The sequence below is a fragment of the Triticum urartu genome, chromosome 5A, assembly GCF_056163025.1.
Source record: "Triticum urartu cultivar PI428250 chromosome 5A, HENAU_Tu73, whole genome shotgun sequence".
Classification (NCBI taxonomy): domain Eukaryota; kingdom Viridiplantae; phylum Streptophyta; class Magnoliopsida; order Poales; family Poaceae; genus Triticum; species Triticum urartu.
Window position 1 is genome coordinate 608,739,739 of NC_141877.1, and position 21,709 is coordinate 608,761,447.

General features: G+C 44.9%; 1 protein-coding gene and 1 long non-coding RNA gene across 2 annotated transcripts; one reads left to right on the forward strand and one right to left on the reverse strand.

Moving 5' to 3' along the window:
• Positions 1-13,896: 13,896 nt before the first annotated feature.
• On the reverse strand, positions 13,897-16,829 carry LOC125511006 (uncharacterized). Its single transcript, XR_015602903.1, has 2 exons — positions 15,175-16,829; positions 13,897-14,469 (listed from the first exon to the last, which is right to left on the reverse strand). It is a non-coding gene; the product is annotated as an uncharacterized LOC125511006 (long non-coding RNA).
• A 1,239-nt stretch (positions 16,830-18,068) lies between these two features.
• Positions 18,069-19,817, forward strand: LOC125526900 (uncharacterized). Its single transcript, XM_048691506.2, has 2 exons — positions 18,069-19,237; positions 19,510-19,817. The coding sequence occupies exons 1-2, from the start codon at positions 18,163-18,165 to the stop codon at positions 19,542-19,544; spliced, it is 1,110 nt and encodes a 369-aa protein (XP_048547463.2). The 5' UTR covers positions 18,069-18,162; the 3' UTR covers positions 19,545-19,817.
• Positions 19,818-21,709: the final 1,892 nt, after the last annotated feature.

The following is a 21,709-nucleotide window of genomic DNA, read 5'->3' on the forward strand; positions in this document are numbered from 1 at the left end:
AAATGTTAACAAAATATGCAATCTCCAGCGATCCATCTGTGGACTGGTGCGAGCATCTCGGAGTTGGAATATGCGCTTTGATGAGATGATCAAAGTATATAGTTTTATACATACTTGTGGTGAAGCCTGTATTTACAAGTGAGTGGGAGCACTACAGCATTTCTGACAAGTATATGTGAATGACATATTATTGATCGGAAATAATGTATAATTATTCTGCAAAGCATAAAGGAGTGTTTGAAAGAAGTTTTTCAAAGAAAGACCTTGGCGAAGCTGCTTACATATTAAGCATCAAGATCTATAGAGATAGATCAAGACGCTTGATAAGTTTTTTCAATGAGTACATACCTTGACAATATTTTGAAGTAGTTCAAAATGGAACAGTCAAAGAAAAGAGTTCTTGGCTGTGTTACAAGGTGTGAAATTGTGTAAGACTCAAAGCTCGACCACGGCAGAAGATAGAAAGAGAATGAAAGTCATTCCCTATGCCTCAGCCATAGGTTCTATAAAGTATGCCATGCTGTGTACCAGATCTATTGTATACCCTACACTGTGTTAAGTAAGGGAGTACAATAGTGATCTAGGAGTAGATCACTGGACAGCGGTCAAAATTATCCTTAGTGGAATAAGGATATGTTTCTCGATTATGGAGGTGACAAAAGGTTCGTCGTAAAAGGGTTACGTCGATACAAGTTTTGGCACTGATCCGGATGACTCTTAGTCTCAATCTGGATTCATATTGAAAGTGGGAGCAATTAGCTAGAGTAGCTCCATGCAGAGCATTGTTGACATAGAAATTTGCAAAATACATACAGATCTGAATATGGCAGACCCATTGACTAAACTTCTCTCACAGGCAAAACATGATCACACCTTAGTACTCTTTGGGTGTTAATCACATAGCGATGTGAACTAGATTATTGACTCTAGTAAACCCTTTGAGTGTTGGTCACATAATGATGTGAACTATTGGTGTTAAATCACATGGCAATGTGAACTAGATTATTGACTCTAGTGCAAGTGGGAGACTGAAGGAAATATGCCCTAGAGGCAATAATAAAGTTATTATTTATTTCCTTATTTCATGATAAATGTTTATTATTCATGCTAGAATTGTATTAACCGAAAACATAATACATGTGTGAATACATAGACAAACAGAGTGTCACTAGTATGCCTCTACTTGACTAGCTCGTTAATCAAAGATGGTTATGTTTCCTAACCATAGACAAAGAGTTGATATTTGATTAACGGGATCACATCATTAGGAGAATGATGTGATTGACTTGACCCATTCCCTTAGCTTAGCACTCGATCGTTTAGTATGTTGCTATTGCTTTCTTCATGACTTATACATGTTCCTATGACTATGAGATTATGCAACTCACGTTTACTGGAGGAACACTTTGTGTGCTACCAAACGTCACAACGTAACTGGGTGATTATAAAGGAGCTCTACAGGTGTCTCCAAAGGTACATGTTGGGTTGGCGTATTTCGAGATTAGGATTTGTCACTCCGATTGTCGGAGAGGTATCTCTGGGCCCTCTCGGTAATGCACATCACCTAAGCCTTGCAAGCATTGCAACTAATGAGTTAGTTGCGAGATGATGTATTACGAAACGAGTAAAGAGACTTGCCGGTAACGAGATTGAACTAGGTATTGAGATACCGACGATCGAATCTCGGGCAAGTAACATACCGATGACAAAGGGAACAATGTATGTTGTTATGCGGTCTGACCGATAAAGATCTTCGTAGAATATGTAGGAGGCAATATGAGCATCCAGGTTCCGCTATTGGTTATTGACCGGAGACGTGTCTCGGTCATGTCTACATTGTTCTCGAACCCGTAGGGTCCGCACGCTTAAGGTTTCGATGACAGTTATATTACGAGTTTATGAGTTTTGATGTATAGAAGGAGTTCGGAGTCCCGGATGAGATCGGGGACATGACGAGGAGTCTCGAAATGGTCGAGACGTAAAGATCGATATATTGGACGACTATATTCGGACATCGGAAAGGTTCCGAGTGGTTCGGGTATTTTTCGGAGTACCGGGGAGTTACGGGAATACGGGAGAAGAAGTATATGGGCCTTATTGGGCTTTAGGGGAGAGGGAGAGGCAGGCCGCCCCCCCCCCCCCAAGGCCTGGTCCGAATTGGACTAGGGGGAGGGGCTGCGCCCCCTCCTTCCTTCTCTTCCCTCTTCCCCTTCCTTGTCTCCTACTCCTACTACATGGAAGGACTCCTAGTTGGACTAGGAAAGGGGGAATCCTACTCCCGGTGAGAGTAGGACTCCCCTAGGGCGCGCCATAGAGAGGGCCGGCCCTCCCCTCCTCCACTCCTTTATATACGGGGGCAGGGGGCACCCCATAGACACACAAGTTGATCCACGTGATCGTTTTCTTAGCCGTGTGCGGTGCCCCTTCCACCATAATCCTCGATAATATTGTAGCGGTGCTTAGGCGAAGCCCTGCGACGGTAGAACATCAATATCGTCACCACGCCGTCGTGCTGACGGAACTCTTCCCCGACACTTTGCTGGATCGGAGTCCGGGGATCGTCATCGAGCTGAACGTGTGCTAAAACTCGGAGGTGCCGTAGTTTCGGTGCTTGATCGGTCGGGCCATGAAGACGTACGACTACATCAACCGCGTTGTGCTAACGCTTCCGCTGTCGGTCTACAAGGGTACGTAGATCACACTCTCCCCTCTCGTTGCTATGCATCACCATGATCTTGCGTGTGCATAGGAAATTTTTTGAAATTACTATGTTCCCCAACACGGCGCCCAGTCGAATTCGATAGGCACGGGCGCAGGCGGTTTGGAGTCCGTGGCCGGGGAAGAATCCGACAGTTTGGCGTCACAGCTCTCGTGAAGGGTAAGGTCGATACTCGGCTCGATCGCCGCTGAGAATGCGGCCTCCGCAGCGGGGTCTATCCACCCTTCCATGGATGGCGCAATTGGCTCCGAATTGAGAGTCGAAGCGGTTGCCGGTGCGATCTCCTGAACACTGTCTGATGGTAGAGCTAAATCATGCTCATCGTGACCGTGTGGCGCACTCGGCAGGGGCTCGAATCCGTCAAAGATCAAGTCTCCGCGGATGTCGGCCGTGTAGTTTAAGTTTCCAAACCTAACCTGGTGGCCAGGGGCGTAACTCTCGATCTGCTCCAGATGGCCAAGCGAGTTGGCCCGCAGTGCGAAGCCACCGAATACAAATCTGTCCGGGGAGAAAAGTCTCACCCTGGACTACATCGCTATCGATGATCGAAGGAGCCATCAAGCGTAACGATGACGACACAGAGGAACTCTCAATGAAAGCACCAATGTCGGTGTCAAAACCGGCAGATCTCGGGTAGGGGGTCCCGAACTGTGCGTCTAAGGTGGATGGTAACAGGAGGCAGGGGACACGATGTTTACCCAGGTTCGGGCCCTCTTGATGGAGGTAATACCCTACGTCCTGCTTGATTGCTCTTGATAATATGAGTAGTACAAGAGTTGATCTACCACGAGATCGGAGAGGCTAAACCCTAGAAGCTAGCCTATGGTATGATTGTTGTTGTTCCTACAGACTAAACCATCCGGTTTATATAGACACCGGAGGGGGCTAGCGTTACACAGAGTCGGTTACAAGGAAGGAGATTTACATATCCGTATTGCCAAGCTTGCCTTCCATGCCAAGGAGAGTCCCATCTGGACACGGGACGAAGTCTTCAATCTTGTATCTTCATAGTCCAACAGTCCAGCCAAAGGATATAGTCCGGCTGTCCGGATACCCCCTAATCCAGGACTCCCTCACTTGCAATAGAGGTTAATCATAAGTGGGATGTTTGTCCAAGTAAGGGCAGCACCCAAGCACCGGTCCACCCACATAACAAATTATCAAAGTACCGAACGCGAATCATATGAGCGTGATGAAAACTAGCTTGACGATATTCCCATGTGTCCTTGGGAGCGCTTTACATCATATAAGAGTTTGTCCAGGCTTGTCCTTTGCTACAAAAAGGATTGGGCCACCTTGCTGCACCCTATTTACTTTTGTTACTTGTTGCTCGTTACAAATTATCTTATCACAAAACTATTTGTTACCACTTATTTCAGTACTTGCAGAGAATACCTTGCTGGAAACCGCTTATCATTTCCTTCTGCTCCTCGTTGGGTTCGACACACTTACTTATCAAAAGGACTACGATAGATCCCCTATACTTGTGGGTCATCAATACTAAATCAACTAAATCAACTAGCCTACTAAATCAACTAAATCATATCAACTAAATCAAAATGTTGCATATGAACTAGCCTACTAAATCAAAATGTAACAGGGAGAAGGGGTTGTGGATGGAGGAGGGAGGAGGGAGATGGAGGGGTGACTCGATGAGGGAGAAGAGAGTAGGACGGAGGAGGAAGGCGGAGCGAGGAGGGGCCGGCCGGCGGCGAGTGGAGGGAGGACGGAGGAGGAAGGCGGACCGAGGAGGGGCCGGCGAGAGGAGAGCGGAGGGAGGACGGAGGAGAAGGCCGGTACCAAGTCTAGCGAGGAGGAGGTGACGGCGGCGCAGAGGGAGGAGGGGCGACGGGGAAGGACCGGCGCGGGGGGGGGGGGGTTGAGGGGGAGATCGAGTGGGTGTGAGTGTGAGTGGACCGGATAGAGGAGAGTGGGGGTGGGAGATGGAATGGCTTCGCAGTAGCGCGCTATAGAGAAAGGTGCTACTGCTAAACGACCTAGCAGTAGCACCTTTCACAAAGAACGCGCTACTGCTATGTGCCAACATGTAAAAATAGACATGAAAAATACATTGATCATCAATGATCTTTTTGTGTACAATCTGATTTGTCAATATGAGTCCTCACCAGTTTAGGAACCGGTGAAGACTCATATTGCGGCCACAAATTCTACACATAGAGTTCAATAAAGACCAAGTGCTTGTGAAAGTTTGAGAAGTAACATATTTAAGGTGGTAGAAACTCTCTTCACGAAGCGAGGTGGGACTAATTTTTTGTAGTAAACTTAGCAGTAGCGGTTATTGTGAAAATGCGCTACTGCTATGGTCCGTAGCAGTAGCGCTCTTCGTATTAACGTGCTGCTGCTAGAACGAGCCTCGCGGCGGCGGCGTGGCTATTATAGCAGTAGCGCGTCTCAGGGCAGGCGCGCTACTTCTACATTTATTTCAGCAGCAAGTTTTGTGTGCGCGCGCTACTACTACGTAGCAGCAGCGCCTTATTTTAAAGCGCGCTACTGGTAAGATTCTGTGTATAGGTTTTTACCTAGTAGTGTTTAATGCCTATCAGTAGCGCGGGGAACCGCGCTACTAGTAATGCGCTACAGCTAAAGGTTAGCAGTAGCGTGGGTTAGACCACGCTACTGCTATATCGACTTAGCACTAGGGCTTTCTACAATGAGCGCTACTGGTAATTAGTAGTAGCGCTTCTCCCAGCACGCGCTACTACTATTATTCCGTATTTTACTTCTTTTTTATTTCATGTTGTATTCATACACCTTCATACAAGTTTTCATACCGCGGCAATTTAGAAATTGTTTTTGCATCATAATGAGTTATTACATCACTGCGAGAAAGAACCGTGGACTAGTTTCAAGTGGACATACTAGTTTCAAGTGGATGTCCACTTGAAACTAGTCCACGGTTCTTTCTCCCAGTAATATAATATCATCATCATCATCATATCATTAACAACTTATCATCATAATACATCATTGTCGTATAACACCTCATCATGATCATCATTTTTATCAATGAGACATCACATAGCAAGTTGGTCACTAGTCATATTCACAATTACTCATCATCATCAACTCTCATAAACATACTGTACCTCATAGGACCTACTACATTCTCTTAGGACCTAATATATTATCTTAGGTAAAATAGCATAAAACAAGATAACCCATGACTCTCCATTATGGAGAATGGAGATCATCCTGTCTCCAATTCTTGCCTTTCGCACAATGTTGCTTCCAAAAACCTCCTTACAACTGTCCATACATTTTTTCCATTCTTTGATTATCATGTGTTCATCGGTTTTAGAAATCCGGTATGGACAGGTGAGATTCGTAGGATGACCTGGCTGTATGTTCAAAACATCAAGGCGATCATTCTAATACATCAAATGAGGCACACAATCCATCGGGATTTTTTGTTGAAAAACATAGTAATAACTTCATAGTTAGCAATGATGTACTAGTTTTAAAAGTATGCAAAAGATGCACGAGTGTCGTAATAGTAAAAAATCTTACCAGGGCATCTCCAAGGAAGTTACCGTGGTTCAACACGTGCATTAGTGGCACGTATTGACCATAATTTGGAGGAGTATGATAATAGGTATTGTAATTCTCAAGTTCAGTACAAAATGCGATCAGATGATTGTTCTTCTTATAAGTTAATTCGGAGCCATCGGTGTAGTGGGTTTTGTCTACCATCTTCCACACATTGTTTGAACAATGAAATTAAGTTGTCAATGGAAATAAGCTGTCAACTATTTTGAAATAAACAATATAAATTAGTTAATAACTATGTTTGAGAAACTCACATAGCGGTAGAATCGGAAGCGTATCAACAAGACCCAAATGTCCATATTGTCTTGCTTGATATCAGGATCACCAAGATCCATGGTGACAATCATATCCTCATAAAACCCATACATCTTGCAAAGTGCTTCCCAATTTTAGCAACCAAAATGGGTTACGCTCTGAGAATTGTACAGATTTACTTCAAAATCCATATCACGATGGGTCCTTAGGTGTGTTTTCTTTGTTTCGAAATTTTCATGGTCTTCAAAACCTATCCTCTTCAAGACATAGCGTCTTGCATGGCATGGGATAAGCTAGTCGAATTGTAAAAGATAAAAATTACACGTTGAAATAGTTGAAGTCATGCTTAATTATGAAAAAAAAACACTTGTCATCGTTGCGTACCGTTTCAACATCGAAGGTCTCCTGGAGCTTAATGCTGAAGCGCCGATCTTCGTCCAGGCGAGGCCTGTCGCACAGACCTCAGTCGTCGTTGCACCAGTCGCACTCCCCCGGGAGACTTTCGTCCTCCGAGTACGACATTTCCTATGTTCATAATTCAAAGATTAAACATTGTTTAATTATCTTTCTAGAAAATCCAGGCCACTCGATATTTCCTACATATTTTAGCACAAGTCATGCCAAAATTCATGAAAAATTCCGGCATGACCTTTGCTAAAAAGGACATATCGAGCGCCTGAAATTTGCCGGAACAGAAATTAATCAACACTCCGGCAAAACATAGGCCACTCGGAGGTGTAACCTGCAAACATGACCGGCCACTTGGGCAAACCACATATCCTATTTGAGCAACACAAGATATACATGTTTTTATCTACATCATATCTTATAGGACTCATATTGACATGGATATTTGGCTGGTCTAACCTCGAGGTCAGAGGGGGTCGGTGACGGGGACGACGGCGGGGATGATGGAGGGGCTCCTAGATTTCTGCAAAAACAAAAACCCTATAAGTTATCACAAATACATCCAGAATAGTATTATACATATAACATCATTAATACAACTAAAACCCTAGCGAACGACGGGTATAGACGACGAGGATGCGGGATAGGCATCGTCGACGTCGATGCGGGAATAATTGCTCAAACTAAAAAAAATAACAACAAATGTCACATGTTCAACTAGTTCTATTAATTCAACTAGTTCTTACTAAAAATAAACTTACTATAAATAATAATAAACTAGTTCTTTCTAAAAATAAACTAGTTCAACTAGTTATATTAATTTTCTTACTAAAAATACATTAGTTCTATTAATTCAACTAGTTTTTACTAAAAATAAACTAGTTCAACTAGTTTTATTAATTTACTTACTAATTATTTTAAACACTTACTAAAAACAGTAAAAAAAATTACATTATACAATAGTAAAAAACTACAGTAAAAAATAGAAAAAAAGAGATAGATGGAGGGAGGAGGGGAAGGGAGGAGGAAGGAGAGAGGAGGAGGGGGAGGAGGCCGGTGGGATCGGAGGAGGGGGAGGAGGCCGGTGGGAGGAGGCGGCCGGAGGAGGAGGAGGGAGGGGGCGGGCGGGGGAGGAGGAGGGAGGGGCGGTGGGAGGAGGGCGGCTGGAGGAGGAGGGACGGGAGGAGTACCTCGGTGGTGGAGGAGCGCGGCGGCGGCGGCGGACGACGGCGGCGGCGGATGACGCGTTCGGCGCGGGCGAGAGTGAGTGAGAGGGAGAGTGAGTGAGAGGGTCGAGCGCATGGTGAGGATAAGGTAAGTAAGTAGTAGCGTGTTTCCGAGATACGTGCTACTGCTATGGAACGTAGCAGTAGCGGTGGTTGCAGATACGCGCTACTGCTAAGTGGGGCTAGCCATCTGCACCTGGTACAAACATAGCAGCAGCGTGTTTTCCTAGAACACGCTACTGTTAAAGTAGTAGCAGTAGCGCGGTTTATTTAAACACGCTACTACTTAGTAGCAGTAGCACACTGTTTTGTCCAACGCTACTGTTAAGATGTTGTGTATAAGATTTTCCCTAATAGTGTGAATCTGCTCTATTACCACTTTGATCTCGTATTCAACACACTAGATTCAAGATAGTTACAAGAAATTTCAAAACCATTTGTGATATGTTAGCATTTGTGCACGTTCTTTTTTTGATTTGCCAATTGTTAGAATTATTCTTCACTTTGGTATTTTGTCGATGAAGAGCTGGTGTGGAGCGTAGCATAGTAGCATAAAAATTGGTGGGACTACACATTTGCATCGAGGCAATGCACCGCATATAGTTGTAGATCACGTAGGTGAATGCCCAAAAACAACTAAGAACTTTCCCAGCAAAAGAAAATCAACTAAGAACGACTCAAACTCAAGTAGCTAGCTACTAGCCTAATACTAGGAGTCACTCAAGTTCTGATGCCACCGGCGCCTCCACAGCCGATAGAGCTATCGCAGCCCAGGAAGTTTCCGAAGGGAACACCGTACAGCCAGCAGTACCGATGCAGCCGCTTGGGGATTTGCTTCCCATGCATCTGCCAGCGGGTCCGAGCGGTCCCATACAACCAGTCAAGACGTTGCCACCGTTGTTGCCGAAGCCCCCAACGTTATGGACACCGGTGTCACTGGCACCGGGTAAAATTAAATCTGAGAATGGGTTTTGTTTAACCGGGTGCTTTGGGTGGGTTTTCTACGTGGGTTTCTTTAGTTCGGGTCTTACTGGGTGGAGTCTGACTACAGTTTAGTTTGGTTTAGTTTACTGTAGGAAGTAATTGGGTTTGGGTGGGTATGGGCTGAAACAGTTCCAGTTCAAAACAGTTTTGACCCGTGGTTAACAACCGGTGTGTGAGATCAGTTTGTATTCATATAGTTTATCCCGGTGTGGATGGCCGCTACAACTCGCGTCCATCGCGAGGCTCAACAAGTCAACAGACTGTTGGGAGGAAGCTACGGGGTCACCTCAGCCAAGCCGGCTGCGCTCGCCCGCGAGGATGGGACTCCACTCCGGCGCTCGATGCCCTACAGGCCACCGTGTTCCCAGGCCGCGGATCTGCGTCGGCGTGTGCGTCCACCATGCCGCCTGCCACCACGCCTCTGCCACTCTCTTCGTCCAGACCTGGGCCGCCGCATACCACCTCGGGGATGCCCTCGACAGTGTCGATCCTTCCCAGGCCGTGCTGCTGCCGCCGCCGCCCGTCCTCGACCGCTCCCTCGTTGCCAACCCCGACGACCTGCTCGGCAAGACACTCGCCGGGATGAGCCGCCTTGCGTCTGCCTGCTGCGGAGCCGGTCCGTGGGCGTTGAAGGCGCGGCGCACAGCCACATGTTGTTCTTGACAGAGTGCCGGTCGAGGCTGGCGCCGCCGCTCCCCGCCGAGTACTTCGGCAACTGCCTGCGCCCGTGCTTCATGGAGGCCACGATGGAGCGCCTAATGACGAGCGGCGGCTGCGGTGCCATCGGGGCGGCGATAAGGGAGATGGAGCGAGGCGTGCTGGAGGGCGCAGAGGGGTGGCTGGGGCAGGTCATGTTGGTGCTGCCGCAGCGGCCCATGTCGCCGAGCTCCTCAACCACAGAGCATCTGACTAACATCGCTCATGTCCGTGTGTGTGGTTACGAGGAGTTGGCTTGCTCTTGTAAATTTGACGAGTATGTAATGTATGCTTTACCTTTTTTTTGCGGATTAATGTATGCTTTACCAATCTCTAGTAATTCACAAGCTGACCACAGCCCAGCGCTTAACCCATTTGAGCGAACAGTTTTAACCAATTTCAGTTGATGGTTCAAACCCACAGGTTGCCATTCGGTTTGGTTCAGTTTGGGTGGAAAGATGAAACAGGTTTGGTTTTAATTGGGCTGAGGAAAATATCAAACAGTTTAGTTGAGGTTGGGTTGCCATGTTTATTTGTTCGGGTTTGGTCCAAATATGGTTTAGTTATTAAACCATTCTCAGGAGTAGTGGCAGCTCTCTTGCAATCGTTGGGGTGTTGTAATCCTTGAAGAAGCTTCACTCCACCATCCATGCTCTCGCCGTGCGTTTCCTTTGGATTGGTACGTGGCAATGGACAATGGTGGATTGGGTCGACACAACATAGGATGGATCCACTATATTTCAAAAATATTTTCCTCAATGGCTTTTTTGTTACAGCTCATGTAGTTTCTTCGAATCAAGAAGTACTTTAAATATGAAGAAAGCAATCCATTGCACAAAAAAACTGTTCACGTAGCATGGAGACGTAGATAAGAGAAATGTCCCATCAAACAAGAAGTCGTCTCAATTAAACTAGAACATTGATGTTTCAATTCACTAAAAATTGAATTTATCGCCCTACAAAAAATGCTTCCACCACTACAAAGATGCATGTTGCACAACCTTGAAATAAATCATTAGTGAATGTGAAAGTTGTAGTTGAAAATAAGTCACACAATTTTATTTCTTCTTTTTAACAAAGTAAAAATGCAGATGCCCACATACACATACACGCACATGTGATTTGTTTTCTAAAAATGCGTTGTTGTATTGGTTTTTATTCAACTGCAATGATGCTCTCGAACCGAAAAGTCATCCTTTGATGTAGGGCATGGCTTTGGCACTACAACATAGGGAAGTCTCAGTTATTGTCCAGTCAGACTCAGGCGTTGGCGACACTCTACATGGAGGGCTCATTGTATTCTGCATATGGTCATATCGTTCTGAGATCCAGTTCTTGATGGAAAAGAGAAAGTTTATTTCTATGAAGCTTAGACTTGGATAAAATAGGGTAGCAGATCAATTAGTGCCGTACAGTCGTACTGAAGGTAGCACTGTGCTATGGCTAAAAAAGGACCATATAATGTATTAAGGAGCTTCTGCCTCTCAACTGAAATCCTATTATACACTAGTAGAATGTCCGTGCGTTGCTACAGGCTACAATGCATATACATGAACCAAACAAATAATTAATGTTCTCCAAGGTTGACTCTTATTTCTCCTTCATATGTCTGGGCGTGTTTGGACATCAAACGGGTGTCCATTGGGCTCTTGAAAATCCAACCGTCTAAACAGTTTGGCTAGCCCCAAATCCAACACATATGTGGGGAGAAATGTGGTTGTCTGGACTACTCAACATGTTATATCCAATACACGGCCCCGCCCCCTGATGCACCCCTCCTATTTTGTCCTCTCTTTAAAACCGGATGACGCCCACCTCACCTTCGCCATGTCGCCCTCTCCCCTTCACACTGGACTTCCCCACGGACCGCCAAGGAGGAGTCCCCCGTCAACTGCCTTGATCCCCCCCCCCCCTTGTTCGTGTCGATCCACCACCGTCATCAAGGTGGTCGAGGCATGCGCCGCCCATGACGCCCCTGAGCTAAGAAGGCGGATCCGATGTCTCTTGAGCCATTGTCACGTTGTAATATATACAGTTGAACGATGTGCATTACCACGGAACAACAATACGATGTTCATTGCTGGGCATGCAATTGATACACCACCGTGTTCGTTATTAACTCTTGAAGCAACCAACCAATGCATTTACCCTTCTATATTAACCCAAAAATTGTACAACTTGATGAAAAAATGAACCGCTCACTCATGCAATTTGTTGTAAAGCCATCTCTACTGAAATCCACATTATCCAAAGTAGTAAACTTATTCCACTAATACAATCGTACCACGGGCAACAATTTACGAGTCATTCCTAGTATGGAGATGGCACAAAAGTTATGATACATATAGATCATGTATGACATACCAAATAAGGAGGTAGTGGCATTGTTGACAACCATCATAAAGGCATATCCATTGTTCCTTAGTTTGTATGATTGTCCCAATGGGTGTTAGATTAGACTGTCGTTGATCTAGTTGCAACCTATAAATATGTAAATGTCCTTTCATCAGTAATCATCCTTGATAAAATGAAGGGACAGACCCATGTCTATCAGTATTGTAGCATCTCAAATTTCTCTGAAATAATTGGTCTACTAAAAGAAGAAAACAAAATTCACAACAATACCACACTATCACTGCCATAATCCAGTAAGAGACCATCTACTAATGTGCTCAACAAGGGGAACACCCAATGGAAATCAACATTGTGCCCTTCATGTTCAACTTCAAGGTTTCAACCAATATGATTCCCCTTGCTGCAAGCAACGGACTTTAGTTCCCAAACCAACAAATCACAATCCAACGATAACCAGATCCAGAAAATCATATCTCACCATGGAACTGAATCCCCAAACAATAATCAACTGAATGGACTTGTGCCTCGGCTTAAGGGTGGATCCAAACAGCCGATGTCCAATCATTGGCTTAGGCACACTCTATTGTTGCAATAGGTTAATACATGTATCTGGTCAGAGTATAGTTGCATAGGTTAAGTCAAAAGCAGATAAGGGGGTGCAAACTGTCACGAGGTTTCCGCTGAAATTTTTGTCATGAGAGATCATTGAACTGAGCTGCTATTGATAAGTGTTGACCTGTCATTGGGTTTTGGTTGTCATACAAATTTATTTGAATGAAAAGTAAAACAGCATAGTGATAGCTCCAGCCAACAACCAAAAATATAGTCTCACGGGATATAAATGTAGTCGCAGGGTATAGTATAGTAGTGCACCCAAAACCAGCTCTTGAAAGAAAGCGCAATGGTTATCACGTGTCGGTCTTTGGTGGTGAACGAAAATTCTTCCTAACTGTAGCAATCAGTGATTCGCATATAAAAAATCGACAAACTCCCTACACCCTGCTACACATGATTTGGTACTGTGGCTACTCTCAAAGTTCACATCATTCACAAAATGGACCAAATTACGTTACCACCATGCTACACGAACTGAAGGCAATGAATTAATTAAAGCATCAGTTAGGCATTTGACAATCATGAAAATGACACGATAACAATAGAGCTAGTGATCAGAAAATGACTCGATGAGCTATATGGATGTTCACTGGTAGCCTTGAGCTTGACATCATGTTAGTTAAAGTGGGGGTCATCATTGGGCTAGCTATAGAAACCCCTGCTACTAATAATGAAAACTTAAAACACACGACAAAAACTGCCGTTGAATGAGATGTACTTTAACTTGTCCTATCCAAATTAATTGCCATGTGCAGATAACAAGTAAAATAAAATATAATGTGTGTTTCGTATATACTTAAAGCTGGGAAATCATCTATACAACTTATTCAGAAATGACAGATGTTTATGCCTTTATGCAACTGAAACGTACCAATTTGAAACTAAATAAATCAGTGTTAACACTACAAACCTGGATGTTGAATAAATTACTACAAACCTAAATGTTGAATAAACCTGGATAATGGTAAATAGCCTTGCAGATTATCTACTTCAATTGATGGTTATGCTGCATCCATCACCATATGAATATATTCAGTGTTGGACAATGAAACAAAACTGTCAGTATTAGAATATCCAGAAGCCCAATTGCTAGTATTAGAAATCAATTGCTTCATCGACCAATCATCATATCCATGTCTAGAACATGGAAAAACAGCCACGTATAGAACATGAAAATGGCATACACATAGCAATTGCTTTGACAAAATCTGCTTAATAACAACAGCAGTAAAAGTATGAGAACTCACTATAAAGCCTTATCAAACTCCGGAAGTAGTCAAGTTCTTTGACTTTCAATAGCTAGAGTCGCACATGAGGCACCCTCAAGATTTTTTATCCTGGCCCAATGAACGACACACTTGGTAGTGTCCCGGTGATTTATCTGGGCGGCAATTTATCTACTACACGCAGGAGCTGCACGACATCCCCAAGTTGTTCTTCGATCTGTTGCAGCTAAGAGATCCCTGTGGACATTGGCGTTGCCGCCGCCATCGCCGCCTCCCACCAACGCAGCTCCGCCATCTCAACGCACCACGCCCTCGCCCTAGGTTGCAGCCTCCATGCCCATTGAAGTCCTGCCACTCCTCACAACATTGGCGGTGTGAACTGAAGAGCTGCCAGTCCTCACAACATCAACGGTGTGAACTGAAAAGCAGTGGCAGACGAAGCTTCACTCTTTCGTGGACGATGTTTGAGATCAGAGGAATAAAAATATTCAGAGGACTAACACTCCATTGAGAGAGCAAATAATTGGAGTTGAACATGCCTTGAACTTCGGCTCTCCTTTCCTTGTTTTCTTTTGATTTCAATAAATTTGACTACATACCCGATACTACTATTGTACAACATATTTTTATTTTTATTATTTTACAGCATAAAAATAAAATAAATCAAGACCTTGAAGAATGCTAAAAATATATATCTAAATGTCAATGCGATGTTCCCAAATCCTTGAGAAAACTATGAACGAACCAGATATTTATTATAAAGCTGCAAGTTGTCTGCACAATCCTTCATATATATGTGTGTGATAAGAAAAAAAATACCATTGAGCTTCTAGTTTTTGCGCCAATGAATATATACCAGAATAAGCTTTTTTTAGCTAATCCAAGCTAGAAAATAGATATTGGAGGGAGGGAAAACAGAGGTTGCTCACTTGCTATGTAACATATAAGCTAGAAGCCATGATACGGCAGTTTTGTGATCAACTATTCGAGGTATGAACCTCTTCTACTATTGAGTGTCAATTCGAGAAACAAAGTCCCATATGTCCTCTTATTACTACGTAGCAGTAAGTGTTGAATTAAGAAGCAATATGTCATATTGTGCAGCTAGAGGAAAGAAGCAAACCAGTCATGAAAATTGACTGACAGTAGTCTTCATGAGGGCATCCAACTCTAGATGCTAGCAAGACTTCCTCATGAACTCTTCAAGCTTCAAGGTAGACACCATCGCATTTCCGCACGTCAGGTACGACAAAGTCATCTCCTGCACGGGGTAGACACCAAAGTAAATCTCAAGTCCTACCAAGTTGAGGTGGTGGTACATAAAAAGGGGAGCCATGTGGACAGCGGAAGAGACTGGTAAAGAGATTTGATATTTGATGCATGCTCATGGAAATACTACATCGCCAACACGATCTTCAGTGGCCTACTGTCTACACCAGTGTCGGTGTCGGCCGCGCGAACGACGGCCGTCGTGTGCTCCCTACTCCAGTGTCAGTCACATCTTATCTATCTTATTATTGGTTCTGTTTCTTTTGCATTTCCATTGGAATCATGCTATCCAATTTTAATTATTATTCCAGGTTCTGTTTCATTTGCATTTCCGTCGGGACCATGCTATCCAATTAACTAATATTTCAGGTTCTGTTTCTGTTGCATTTCCATCGGAATCATGCTTTCCAATTAACTGTAGTAGGCTCATAGCAACTGAGAGACCCACAAAATTAACATTACCTATCACATTAAGGAAAACATACTTACATGACATGTATTAAGCTAGAAAATTATACTAATTGGCCGATCATTTATCGATCGGCTCTGACTAAAATTAATCCCCTGGAGAAAATATGTGACCATATGTTTTCGACCATGAGGCAAGATTCTTGCATAGAGAATCAAGGAACAAATAATGAGGATCGCCCATGAAGAGGTAGCAAAGAAGACCATGCGAAAAACAAATTCTTGGAACACCCAGTTGTAGACTACAGGTAGGAGCCAAAATAAAACATACTTCTACATTCTTACACCATGCAAGCAAGTATTGAGATTAAATCTCTACTATTAAATTGGAAGTTGTAAATATATAAAACACGTAGATGAAGATGGCTTAAGAGAAAGAAGGTACCTGACTAAAGAATTCGGCACAAAATAATCCAATACGGTGAAATGTATACAATGATCTACTCTCATCTTACCAGAACAATGAATCCCATGCCATACCTGCTGATATATTATGACTTTAACCAGCACAATGAATCCCATCAACAAACTTAGCTATCCAAACTTGCATGCTCCTCTACTAATATGCTGGAAATGAGACACTCAACAATAAACATTTAGGAGGAGTACTATAAAGACAAATGTAAATTATGGTAAACACCATGTACTTATCTATGCAGGGGGGGGGGGGGGGGGTGCCAGATCGCAAATGGCTAAGGGAGAGGTAAGATTTAGAGTTACTGCATCCCAAAGATTATGTAGATCATTCACCCCATGTCTTCTGAGATGCCCTCCTATATTTACACGAGGCTTGGGCTTTGCAGCTTCTCAGTACAACAAAGAATAGTACATAAAGTTGCATGAGATTAGATTACGATGATTTATTTTTGTACAAAGCATGCTATGTCTCCATGGATCACAAGTTTAGAACATGGCAATGTGCATAAACCGTAACTAAAACCTGAAGTTGTACTTCAGTACATATTGATGTGTACTGAAGTCTGAAGTATCAGCCTAAAAGGAGAATATGTGCCAACTCTCCCTGAAATGAAATTGCACTTAAGCTACCTCTGCAAATGGAGTTCACAAAACCTGCAAAAGGGGATAGGGAACCAAATGAAATCCTAACTGATTGAATCTCAAAATCGAACAGTAAGAAGATTCGTGGTCGATCACGACATACTGAAGGCCGCCGGCGGCGACGAGGTGACCGAGGAGCCGGTTGTGTAGGGCGGTGAGGGAGGGTGGCGGCCACAAAGATGCGGCATCCGCAGCTGGATGCATCGGCCATGGCTTCCTCGAGCTCATGGAGACAGACATGTACCTCAAGGTCGGCGGCGAGGGCGTCTTCTCAGGACTCCCTGGGCGCCTTGCCTCTTCTCCAAGCACTGCAACACAAGGAGGGTCTCGGGGCTGTTCCATCATCGGCCACGGTAACTGCTGGGCGTGCGGCCGTGCATGCCGACCAGGAGGCGGCGTCGTCAGCGTATCAGTGTTGGAGCAGGAGTCAGCGAAGGGAGTGGGGATTCTGGGGACGGTGGAGCCGATCCACAGGTCGGAGGAAGGAAGCGAGTCCGGTCGCCGGCGGCTGGTATGAGGAAAACCAGAGCCGGGGTCAGGGGTGAGCCATGAGAATACCAGGGATTTCGAGCGAAAGCATGGTGGCGGCGTGCACGCGGGCAGGAGACCTAACCCTCGCTCGGGACTTTTTTTCTTTTGAGATAACCCTTGCTTGGGACTCGGGAGCCTAAAAAAGGGTGGGCCGTTTGCTTTTCTTGCGGGGCTGCATCGTTGTTTGTTTTTTTGGTTGCTGCATCGCTGATTTGGTAAGAGAGAAAATCGGAAGCGCACACGAGGGAAGTTTCCTGTTATCGTGCGCGAATAAATGTGGGACAGAACCAGTGATGCGAGCGAACGAAACGACATACAAAGCGAGACATTAGGAGTAGAGATATATTTTAAATAAAAATAAATCCTATTATCATGAAGTAAATTTCTTTCACCCTAAAAAACATATTTTGCTATCCGATATATCGTACCGAAGAGCCAAGGCACGGCAGACTATGGCTGTGATTGGATGGTCATGATGACAGTGGTATCCTTTTTTCACCGGAGTTCAACTCTCGTGATGTTATGTGGGAGAAAACATTCTAGTCGACTAAAGAAGACGTCTTTGGCGACTTTTTCAATCTCAAAGACTGCGTCTGTACCGTGTTTGATAAAAAAAGGAACCCGTCTCTTTTTTTTTCAAATGAAGGCAGCTCAAATCGCAAAAAGAAAGAAAAGAAAACTGGCCAAACCGAACCGTGTAGTAGCTATCCAACGAGCACACCTGCTCCGTGGAGTCTCCACCCTTTCCCACCCAAACCCTCGCCTCCGCGCGCCGCCGGCGCCGATGGGCGAGCTCGCAGAGGATCTCTTCCTCCGCCTTCCGCCGGAGCTCGTCGAGGAGGTATTTTTCCGCCTTCCACCGGACGAGCCCGCCTGCCTCGCACAAGCCTCCGCTGTCTGCAAACCCTGGCGCCGCATCCTCGCCGATGTGGGCTTTCGCCGCCGCTACCGCAAGTTCCACGGAACGCCTCCCGTCCTGGGTCTCTTCCAACGGGCCGACTGGCTCTTCCGAAAGGGATCCCGCTTCGTCCCCACCTCCGCCCTCTTCCCTGCCCAGCCCGACCATCCCGATTGGCTTCCCATGGACTGCCGCCACGGCCGCGCCCTCTTCGACCGCACCTGGGACAAATCCCTCATGGTCTTGGACCCTCTGACGGGCCACCAGCGCCTCGTGTCCTCCCCCTATACTTACTCGGTCAGATTCAGTGCGGCGGTGTTCTGCGCCGGCGCCGCACAAGGCTGCGACCACCACGGTTGCCAAGGAGGTCACTTCCGTCTGGCCGTCGTGACCACCAATGATGTCCAAGAGGTCACATCGGGCTGGCTCTACTCGTCGGAGACTCGCGTGTGGAGCGACCTCACCTCTCTTCATCACCCCAATCTCAGTTTTACCAATTTGGCTGCGCCTAGCGTCCTTGTGGGTGATGCACTCTACTTCAACCTTGGTGGCATCATCGAGTGCCAACTTGGTACACTCTGCCTGTCAATGTTCGAGAAGCCGATCGATGGCAAAGGGACTCTCATGGCGACGCAAGGCGGTCTGCTGGGATTCGCTGCTGTGGTGGATGCCGCAAATCTAACCCTTTGGTCGAGGGAGGCCGGACCCAAGGGAGCCATGGGATGGGCAAAACTCAGGATAATTGATCTTGAGGCGCTGCTCCCTGTTGATGCCATGTCCCTAACATTGGAATTCAGGAGGAGGGTATTCAGGAGGATCAGTGGCATCGCTGAAGGCACCCAAATCATTTTTGTGATAGCACGTGCTGGTTCTTATATGGTTGATCTCGAGTCAGGGCGAGTCAGGCCGGTGTCTTGTCTTTGCAGAAAAATCTTTCCCTACATGAGCTTCTACATACCAGGTACGTGCTACTACCTATGTGCATATATATAATCATGTATACAATTCCTTGTTACGATCTTTTAGTGGCACCTGGCAACATGAAATGAAAATATGTTTCTTGGCAAGTAGTAATTTTACACATGAGGACACATGTGCTAAAGAAAGAGAGATGTTCCTCTGGACTGGAGTACATGTCCATATTTATTCTCGGTCCTTGTGATCAGTGAGTAAGGAAAAGCCTGGTTCATCAATCATTTGTTTTGATGTTGTGATTTTCTTGCATTTATGCAGCAATGGAAGCAGCTTGTGCTGGTCAGGAGCACTGAGCTGGTGTTTCCAGTGTTTATCATTCTCAAGTTAATGGAGCAAGCTCTTGTGGATCAATGGGGAAGTGGTAGTGGTAGTAGTGATGTTAGATATGGCACAAGTGCAGCTCTGGACCTGTAACTTTGTTTAGGCTGGGTTAAGGACCAATACTGCTGTTGTTAGTACTATGTGGTGTATGGAAATTTGTTTAGGAAGTTGTGCAGGAACTTTGTTGAACAAGTTGCTGCTCCTTTGCTTGCAATAATTTTCAGTCGTTAATAATTTTCAGGAAATGTACTTTCTGAATGCACAAAATGATTGACTGGTACTCCACAAGCTGCTCTTCCGTTAATATTTATTAGCTCGCCTACTTGCTGACGACGCATATGGCAGTTTTTCACCTGTGTTGCTTTTCGACGCATATGGCGTGTCGTCTGATATGACCATCTTTCACCCCCTTCGATGACGTCTGGACCACCGTCACACCGGCTGGTCCACCGACCTCGCTCACCACCTTCGTCATTCTGACTCTTCTCTGGAAAATTTTGGATGCTCGCTTAAAACGCTTTGCTCTTCAGATAAACTGAACTGCATGCCCCTGCTGTGCTCTCATACAAGCTGAAAGTGTGCAAAAACATTTCCTGTGGTGTTTTTTTTTTTGGTTACAATGTAGGCAAAAAATGTTACCTCGAATCAAGAAGTATTTTCACTAAGAAGAATAAAAACCAATGGAGTGAAAATGTTGTTCACTATTGCAGAGACCGTGGGAAATTGGTGACTGTTGCAGTCCTTTGGACGATTTGGCTCACCAGAAATTGGAAAGTGTTCGACGACATCTCAATGCCCCCTGTGACAGTGCCAAGGCAAATGTTCAGAGATGGTGAGGCTCTGGTCTCACAGCCAAACGATCAGAGTTGGGGATTCCATCCAGAGCTGGATCGAAGGCTGAAATGCATCTTCTTCCTGAGTGTGTAAGACTGTTTGTTTGCTTACCTTGTTTGCTGTTTTTATGAAATGCAAAGAAAATAGGCAGCGGCCTCCCCTCTGGACTTCGCTTGAAAAAAAAGTGTTCATGTAGCACCGAGATGAATGTTTTATTGGTGAGGGAAAATGTACCATCGAACAGAAATTAGTTTCATTTAAATGTAAAAAAAATGCTTTTATCTCACGAGGCAATATGTATAGATCGGAAAAAGGGCAAAAAATACCAAGCCTTTGACCGAGCCGGCCTTTTTAAATAAACTAGCTTAAGCGGCTCGCTCGATAATGAAAACATAATGCCAAATGGGCTGGCCGTTAACATAAACATCGCCTAGACACTGACAGCTTTGGCCCACACATCCTCCATAGCGCCAACACACCATAGAGCTTTATCTAAGGACTACAAATTCCTCTTATGCTCACACTAGTCACAAAATAAAACGATCTTGTCTTAGTGATTACTCTGGCCAATTGTCATGGTTGTGTTTCACAGCCACTGCCTTCTAGGGATCTTGTACGTCCATCATAAAAACAAGCTAATTCTTGTATTTCAGAGCCACTGGCTTTTAGGGATCTCGTACATCCACCATGCGAACAAACTACTTGTTGTGATGCCATTGCAGGTACAGAAAACTGATTTGGCATGGTGATAGATGACGTATTTGTCGTAGGGTAGAGCATCCTCGTCTCCTATCACAGCTCTAAGCAAGAGTGCCATACCCGTGACAAGAACCTGAAATCCTAAATAATAGTCCAAACCTGGGCAGTCATGGATGTTCTCGAGGATTGAGAAGAGCTCGTATGCAACCAACAATCATGTTGTTGTTAGGTGATGTAGAAACACATGACAACATTATCCCAAATCCCGATGCTTCCGAGTCCTATAATGTTTGTGTTTCCAATAACATTACAATATCGGTTACAATTAAATGCAAGACTTATGCATATATGCTTGTGGTGTACGCGCCTATGAATCTAGTAACAATTAGGCTGCACTTCATGCTCGGCCTCAAAGATGCATGACAACTTCTTCATGAATCGTGGTCATGTTTGGTTTCTCTTCCCGTGCTTAAATAAGAGCATTGTGAGATATGGGGCAACAACCATGGGATGAATGCTTTCATGCACTTCAATTCCATCATAAGGAGCACATGGGCATATGCATGTGCTATTGTGAGCCTCTTATGAGTGAAGTGGGTTTTTT

What these genes read in the sequence shown, in the direction of transcription:
- LOC125526900 (XM_048691506.2), top strand. Translation starts at nt 18,163, where the DNA reads ATGGGCGAGCTCGCAGAGGATCTCTTCCTCCGCCTTCCGCCGGAGCTC. An exon ending in CATGAGCTTCTACATACCAG is followed by an intron (nt 19,238 to 19,509) that starts GTACGTGCTACT and finishes GCATTTATGCAG; the next exon opens with CAATGGAAGCAGCTTGTGCT.